The sequence below is a fragment of the Dicentrarchus labrax genome, unplaced genomic scaffold, assembly GCF_905237075.1.
Source record: "Dicentrarchus labrax unplaced genomic scaffold, dlabrax2021, whole genome shotgun sequence".
In the NCBI taxonomy this organism is placed as follows: Eukaryota; Metazoa; Chordata; class Actinopteri; family Moronidae; genus Dicentrarchus; species Dicentrarchus labrax.
In genome coordinates, this window is record NW_026136701.1 from 8,986,966 (window position 1) to 8,996,025 (window position 9,060).

The 9,060-nt window shown below is 37.9% G+C and overlaps 1 protein-coding gene across 2 annotated transcripts; it reads right to left on the reverse strand.

The window, feature by feature from the left end:
- Positions 1 to 316: 316 nt before the first annotated feature.
- On the reverse strand, positions 317 to 6,135 carry LOC127364445 (profilin-2). Of its 2 annotated transcripts, none has more exons than XM_051402016.1 (3): positions 5,802 to 6,135; positions 3,795 to 3,987; positions 317 to 2,406 (listed from the first exon to the last, which is right to left on the reverse strand). In XM_051402016.1, the coding sequence occupies exons 1-3, from the start codon at positions 5,928 to 5,930 to the stop codon at positions 2,309 to 2,311; spliced, it is 420 nt and encodes a 139-aa protein (XP_051257976.1). In that variant the 5' UTR covers positions 5,931 to 6,135; the 3' UTR covers positions 317 to 2,308. The 2 variants fall into 2 exon arrangements, with proteins under 2 accessions (XP_051257976.1, XP_051257968.1); XM_051402008.1 differs by having other exon boundaries at positions 317 to 2,092; positions 5,802 to 6,130.
- Between the last annotated feature and the right edge of the window lie 2,925 nt (positions 6,136 to 9,060).

Sequence of the window (9,060 nt, forward strand, 5' to 3'; positions counted from 1 at the left end):
GAGTAGCTAAGAGTCTTTTCAAAGTAATTCATTTCTCATCAGCAACAGCCTGCAGCCCACTAAACATTTGGCTGAGAGAACCTGTCTACATCCCCAACACGCTCCTATTAGAGAATAGGGGCATCTAGTAGTTCAGGAATGAATAGTCTGAGTAGTGCTGTTCTGTTTGAGTGTACATTACAAGATCCACAACATAATTAGCCTGCATTATCACTAATGTAATGCATCATTAATATATGTTTAAACTGGGTATTTTAGAAAGACTTTCAAACATACAAATCTACAAAGGCAACAGACAGGACATATTGGCTTAACCTCTGGTTGGAATAACTTTTATTTGATCTGTCTGTAAACAAGATGTCTCATCAATTCATGGCATTTGAAAAAGCAGATTTTGTGGCAGATGAATTTTCCAACTCAAAAAAAAAAAAAAGACAAAATATTGAAAACTTATTTTTTCTGTTGTTTAATTCTGTACATATTCCACAAAGTCTGGAGATTACTGATGCCAAAATATCCTTAAGGAAAGTGCCATTTAAAGTTACTTCTTGCTGGGGCAGCAGTTAAAAATCCAACTTGTAGTAGCAACAGATCAGATCGATTTTATGGCACAGAATACACAGTTATTCTCAGAAGATTTTCACAAGACAACTTACAAATGTTCTTATTCCAACCAACACCATTTTCAATATGTTTAGTGTACACAGCATCATTTTTTTCTTTTAAATATACTTCTAAGTACCGTACTATGACAATTTGTGAATACACCTTTGATGACTAAAGCACAAGGCAAATAATTCCAAGGTGTTGGAGCCCAACAGCCTCGGTTTACAGTCAAAATGCATTCATACTGTAGTAAAATGACATTGCCATTTCATTGGTTAATGGATATAAAGTTAGCAACAAATCAATTAGTGATGAAGTTTAAGTGTTGAAGTCTAAGGAAGCAGTTAAATGTTTTACAGTCATCTTACTGATTTACAGTCAACAGGTGATGCCAACAATCATCAATCAGAATAAGCTGAAGTAACTGATAATCCTCTTGTACTGACAATTGGTCCATCAGGGAGGGGGGGTAACTTCACATAACATGAGTGTGGAGTGATTTACAGAAAAATTTACAAATAGCAGAAGCTAGTGACAAATGATTGAGATATCACAGAGGTGGAATGTCCACTGAAACTCCTGGATGTGGTGAAGTATCATGACAATATCTTGAGAGCTCAGCAATGCTGACCTTACACTACACTCAAACAACAACCCACCACCACATCATTAACTTTTAAGACCACATTCAGGTACAACAGCAAAAGCATGTGATGGAGGGTAAAAGAAGTGGTGCTTGAGCGTGGCAAATTGATACACACATACAGGACTTTGTCAGAGGAAATTTGTCATTTCTTTAATGGAGGCGTGAAGACTTGAAAGATGGAGGCAGATGAGAAGATGGTTTTGGCTGGAATATTACGCTGGGACAGAGAGGGGACAGCACTGAGATCTGTATGCTAAAGAGGGTGTGCATGCAACTTTTAAATGCCCACATGCTGATGGAAAAAAAAAAAAAAACTAAACAAGACTGTCATATTTTAATAATGCTCACAAAGCATAACTATTCAAACTGTCACCACCATTACATTTGTACTTCCCCTTGAAATATTAGCCAGTTGCTAAGTGAATGTTATACAAGGCGAGTCCAATTTTGTGTTACACTTTTATTATTACACTTTGCGATCATTTTTTTGCACTCTTTTGGTTAATAAACATTTCAATGAACATGCCATTGCTGTAGTGTCAAAAACATGAGAAGTACAATGTTAAAGTGGGAAAGGTTTCTTTTAAAAAAGTCAGGGGGTAGTTGAGCAAACAAAAGGCTGTGTATAAAAGTAGACTGGGGAGGAAGTAACATTGTATGCCATCTAATCCTGGAAGTAGTGTCAACACAATGCGGTGAGTGGGAGTGAGCTGCTAAGTTGATGGATGGGTGGAGAGGTTGCTTAATATCCAGACTTCCTCAGGTACTCAGCCATTGAATGTGCTTTCTTGTTAAGATTTCCACCATGGACCGCCTCCTTTCCCATGACTAAAACCAATACTGGAGCACACAAGGAAAAAAAGAGAAATGAACACAATTGAAGAGTCTCCCCCCTACAGGATGAAGAGGGGAACAAAGGTGACACAGTATCTTACCACTCTTCATTGCTATTAAAAGTTTCCAAGACATTTGACTGCTTGCAGGAGAAATCTTAACAGCAATATTTCTTTTCTCTTCTTTTTGTCCCTCAATTTTATCTACGTGAGCTTGAAAACATTAAAACCCTGAATCCCTCAAGTATTTTGCCATTGAGTAAGCCTTCTTATTCAATCCGCCTCCATGGACCCCTTCTTTGCCCATTACAAGAACCAAAACTGAAAGAGAAGAGATAGAAAAAAGGGGAGAGTTAAGAAAATTAAAAGAAAAGGTAAAAGGAAAGGCATTCCAACTACAAAGTATTGTCACCAGAGGTGTGTGGTGCAGGGATATTCAACTGTGTGCCATGCAGGGCTAACTGTCTGCAGTGTCCATACATTTCCTATCCCACAATGTGGCACTGCTCCTTGGACTGATGACTGCCAAATGAGGAGAATTCAGTGTCCAAACGTTTATTACTCACTAGTGCGTCCTAAATAGGGAATTGTCAATAAGTAAACAAGTGGGCAATTTCCCCACACAGCCCTGATGAGCCATAACACATGGTTGGATATAACCACTGTAACCTTTTCTTTAATGTTACAATTAGAAGCTGCAGGAAGATCAGTGCACTTTATTGGCCGGGACAGCTCTTGCTGACCTCTGCTTTTAACAGCAAACCATATGTAAAAACACCTATGAGCCAAGGGAAATTACAAACAAAAACATTTGTTAGAGGATGAAGCACTTAAGGCAATGGGACTCATTAAAAGGTGCACTCACTTCATCTTCCATACAGTTATGTGTACAGGCTGTAGCATCTCACTGTACCTTTTAGTGCAAATTAAATATATACAACATGTAATTTGTGCTCTTCTGACTACCCTTTGTTAAGTACAACATGCAAAGCAGGAGGATGACAGGTGGAAATCTCTCAAACATAAAAGGAAGCAGTGTTGGAAAACTGAAAGGAAAACAGTTCGGTTTTGATTGCAAATCAGTGTTTCCCCACATATTTCATCTTTTTACTAATAAGCCAGATTTGTACATTGCTTTTTTGTAGCCAATTATCAAAACTCTTAAATCTCAGAAAAATTAAGAGAAACACTGGAGCAATAGCAGACATTAAGGGCCACAAAGGCAAACAGACTTGAGTAGGCAAACCCTGGTTTATTTAAGGTTTACAATTAAAATCAGACAATTAAATAAATCATATGATGTTGTGACTCTGGGCCCTGATTCACAAAAGCGAGTTGTGAGCGCTGTTCAAATTATGGTAATTATTGTCATTTATTGACATGCCAGATTTTCTCAATTAACTGTCCATGTGTTAGAAGACAGAAAAATTCTAGTAGTGAAGTCTTCAAATGTCATCTTTTGTCTGACTGTATGGGAAGGAAAGCATCAAATCCTCATTTAAGAAGCTGGAAGCAGCATGTTTGGCCAGGAGAGATGATCTTATGTTGTAATTTTAATAAAATGGGCCCCTGATTTTCAGTCTGCACTTCTATAAGTCACAAACTCATGTGAGGTAGCTCTCAAAAGAAATCAATATGGTACATGATATTCTACGATGTAAGACAGCATTTTAATAGTGTGATGAACCATTTTTAAACTACGCTTTTACCTTTTCCAGCTCTCCCCACAGTGATATTGTATGTAGGTTCTCCTCCTTGGCTCTTTGTCCTGATGTCCATTGTCCAGTCACCATCATCGTGGAGGCTATCTCTGAGGACTGAACACTTCTTTGAGCCCAGAGTGAGACCACTGGTGTAAAAGGTCTCCCTGTCCTTACCAATAAGGACATCAATTTCTTGAGACTGAAAAACACAAAACCACAGGATTGGAGCGATTTCAGTCAGATCCTCAGAAAGATGCAACATGTCTTTCAAGTCACATGGTTAGCATAATTCCTCCAAGTATAAAAAGGCACAATATTAATTAATTACATAAATTAACTTATGTACACAAGAAGGACATAAATCAAAGTCAAAGAGTAATGTTCGTTAAGGTATGAAAGTAAAAAGCCTATAGACACGTTATGAAGCCTTGATCATTTATTTAAAAAAAAAACAAATATATATATATATATATATATATATATTTTTATATATATATATATATAAAATAAAAAAGGCCCTTTAACTTTAGTACGTTGAAGAAGCGTGCCTCAACATTTCGGGAAATAAATGTCCTTTTTGTGGACACTGCATACTCATGCATTGGGAGCACCTGCACTATTTTACCGTCAGAACCAACAAGTGCTTCCATATTATAATTAATACTGTAAATTTTTAACTAGAGCTGAAGAGACCAGTCAATTAATTCAAGCTAATCAGCAAATATATCCAGCCATATGACAGCCAGCTCAATATGTCTGGGTTTTGCATTGTTGGCCAGACAAAACAAGATGGTTTAATAAAGAACCACTGGGCTCTGAGAAAGGCTGCAAGTAAGCACCATGTTTATTAAAGATTAAATCTGTTTATCATTTTCTCAATTCATCAATTAGTTATTTGAGCAATAAAAATGTCAGAAATTGTTGAAAAATGTTGATCGCCGTTTCCCAAAGCCCACGTCGACATCCTCAAATGTCTTTTTTTTGCACCCAAATATATTCAGTTTACTGTCATTTTGGACTAAAGAAACCTGAAAATATTTATTTATTTAATAAGCCTAAAATTGAATCAATTTTTGTATTTAATAGTTTACAACTAACTGATTAATCAACTAATTACCTATAGAACTAGTGACTAACCCGCAGATTAATCTAAAATGAATTCATGTTCGGTGCAGCCCAATTCAAAACATTAGTCACACTGCTATTGTGGCAGCAGTAATGGACAGAAAACTAACATAAAGAATGCCAGGCTTCTATTAATTAGTGAACAGAAAATCTACACTAATACCACAATTCAACATCCCATCCCTGCAGTGAGTAGCGGAAGTAAAGTGACGTCTATGCTCCGGACTAGCTCTCATGCCAGCCTCCTCAATGAATTAAAAAATAATTAAATAATTATAATAAAGAGTAATTCCCATCAAAAAAATATACAAGTATGAATATACAGCTAAAATTACTTGCGTTGATAATAAGGACGCTTCACCACAGCCTGCCTAAGCGTGCGGCGGCGTCAGCCCTTTTAACCACAGGTAGCCGGTAAAGCAGCAGCTTAACGTTAGCTAATCAAAGCGGCCGTGCACACAAAAGCATGCACGTTCCCCGAGTCCGACCCCCGTCTACTCTCTGGGTTTAAAGGAGCGATAGGTTAATGTAGCAGTGTACGAAGCAAAATAAATTCTGATAAGTGCTCGTTTGCGGCAACTATTTCCTTCGTGTGCTTGTGGTACATGCACGCAACAATGACTGAAGTCTTATCTGATCCACACGAGGTCTAATCCCGCAACGTTTCCTTACCAGGAAATAGCCGAGACAGGCCACCGATAGCCTAGCTAGCCCACAGAGCTAGCACGGTACGTTAGCTTGCTAGTCATTTAGACCGTGCGAGGTAACGTTAACGGTAAACGGTTAACCCGCTGTTCAGTCTGGTGAGAGTCTGCGTGGGTGATACATAACAACAATGTCAAAACGGAGCCACACTCCCACTCCAATTACCTAATTCTGACTTCTTACCGTGATATTGTTAAAAGTACCACCGGCATGTGCTGCCCAAACATATTTGGCGTCCGTATACCCAACAATGGCGCTATCCTGACAGCTGCCATCGGCCATCAGGTTGTCCACGTAGCTTTGCCAAGACATATTCAAGAAATTGATGCTTTATAAAAAACCCTACAGCTTTGGAAGTAAGCTTGCCAAACAAGAGACGGGCCAAATCGGAAGAAACCCTACAGGCGAATTTAGAGTCTCCAACCTAACCCACACTTCGACGTTAACCAACGTCAAGGCTGGGGCAGCAAAGAAAGCCAGGGCAGTGAGGCAGCGGCTGGGTGTAGTCCGTATCAGATCACTCCGCACAATGAGCTCCCCGCCCGGCGCTTTTATGGCAGCAGCAGGCGGCGGAATAAAGAGGGACTTATCAGCTCAGCCAAGAGTCAACTGTCTGAGGGAATGCCGGGGTACACGTAAAGACGGATGGGGATTTACTGATTGAATCGTTTAGTCATCCATTCTTTCATTCATTGAATGTATTTATATGCTGTAGGATTATGACAAAGACTGTCAGACAGTTCAGTTTGTGTAGCCAAGGATAGCAATTACCGTCAGTGTGTGCACAGAAAGCAGTGTGCCCTGAGGTGCATGAGGCTGATGGATTCCGAAATTATATTTTGTAAAAATGAGGCTGCCACTTAAAATTTATTTATTTTTAAATGGTAGGAGCCTGTTCCTCGCTGACTAACAATCGGCCCTACTAAATCGGAATTACTCATAAATATTTGAGATTCACTACATGTCACTCAGATCTGAATCTGCAGTAAGGCGGCTGCTCATACTTAACATACTTAACCTAATCTTATTAGCTTAATACTTAATTACTTTTTCTAACTGTATGCGAATTGCTTAGGAATATGATTTGAACGGATGTTTCAGAAGTCTGCTACAGAAAATCAGCCAAACAAGTAACGTCCCTATGCAGCATAACTTTGTATGTGAATAACAAACAGAAGAAATATATATATTTTTCTATTTGTCCCTGCAGAGCCATATAACATATAATACATGATCTGATTTGGTGTAATAACAATGCTTTCCTCATTCATCTTTTTCCATTGTGAAATCCCTGTTTGTGAAGGTTAGCAAGGTCAGAAGAAAGGTTAAAAAAAGCATATATATAACATATATAACATTTGAAGGACAATTCTGCAATCAGTATTACCTTTTTTAACACAAACAGCATTTGACTCCGTTGGGCCGTAAACCATGAGGACATAAAGGTAATGTCAACAAAACACAAGGGTTAAATAAAATAAAAATGTTCCAGTTCATCTTATGTGACAGTGTTGGAGAATATTAGCTCCAATCTTGTCAAAACCAAGGCTAGGCCAAATGTCCATTACCTCACCTGTATGCAAGAGTGTAGGACCCCTCCTATTACTTAAAAAGAGAAATGGTTGCATAATGTCTTCCATTCAGGTCAGATTAAAAAACAGTCGTTTTACTATAATCCCTGACCAAAGAGATTCAGTCACCGGTGTAGACCTGCAAGATGAACCTAATCCACTGTTATTATCTCTGAAGAAACCAATGTGACTCTATTGGCTGAATATTGTAAATGCAACCCTGATCCAATACCAAAGATAACGGCTCATGAATTACAAGTCAAATCAAAACATTATTCTGATAGAGCTGATTAAGAGCTAATTAAATTGAGAAACAAATAATCCCTTAATGACCAAATTGAGGACCTGTCACTTGAGAAGACAATTATTTTAATATCTAGTACACTAGATTATTGCAGCGTATAACACCTCTGTACAATACAGCAAAAACTCAATGCAAATAACTGCATCATAAACATGTAAAGCTGCACGTTTCATTGTTTCAGTTATATGATTTATAGAGATGGAGAACAATAATCTATGATAGACACATCCACTGTTTGAATTTGCATTTTGCTATTAATATGCTGGCAAACAATTGGCATAAACTAATAGCATTAAGGGATATAAGATGGAGGAGAGTTCATGGTTCATCCACAATAACCCAAAAAGGAAAACAAGCATGGTACATGAACACTTTACTCATTGGCCACCAGGGGCAGTGTTCTCTATGGTTTGTGAATACTCATATTGGGTCCACAGTCTACTTCTCTGGCGCAGAACTATGAAAAACAGGTATTTAACCCTTTAATGATTTTTTTAGTGATATTTTGTAAATCCCTCTTGAAAATAAAAACACCAAACCGAAACTGGCATTCTGGTTGATTGATTGATACAACACTCAAAATGTTATGCACATCACATCACATGCTTGTTAAAGTTATGTCATGTAGTAATTCATTCCTTTTTGACTGTTCGATGACAAATAAGCCCATACAAAGTTCACTTTTTCACCTTGCCAAAGGCAGCAGATATAATGCAGTGCTATGACTTACTCATGCATGATGCATACTTAAAACAACCTCTTCTCAATACACCTGTCAACATGCTGCTTTCCATAATATGTTTAAAATGTCAGCTTGACCAATTGGTAAAGAATACAATAGTTCTGTGATCACTTACTGTATAGGCTGACTGTTATGATACCCGAGAACCAACCAAATAAACCCCTTTGTAGAAAAAAAAAGCAAAAGCAAATGTGTAATCTATATTAATTAGAAATTCCAATTTATATAATCTGAATAAAAGGTTATAACCTGTGTTGAGGGTCATGCATATGCAGATAAACTGAACGATGCAGTATTGTGAATAATAGCTTTGCATCAGCAATCTTGAATTTCTGAACAAATAGAGAACTATTAACCTTTCTTTGCACAATACAGTTCAATTTGGTGGGTGTATCTTAAAACCAACCTTCTCATACACTCTTTTAGACACGTTGCAGGCATATTGATCCATGTTAAGTGCATTTCAAAATGCTGATTATGAAATGCATGCTCAAATGAAAGGCTGTGCAACCGTTGCTGAGTTGTAGTACCCCTACTTATTCTTATGATCTGTTTCATGACTGCAAAAGTGCAGGTATTGCATACAAGGAATTGTTTAACAAAGCACCCTCACAAAGCAAGACCTAGTCTATAGGACCCTGTGATATCTTTTATGAGGCTATTGTTCAACCACTCCATAATAGGCTTCTGTAGGAGTACTCTGATAACATCGGCTGGTATATACTGTGGTAACACTGCAGCATATACAAATACCTAGAGAGAGAGCTAGGGAAGGTGAAAGAGAGATGATGCCTTCAAGTACATTCCAATAAAATCTGACCTTTA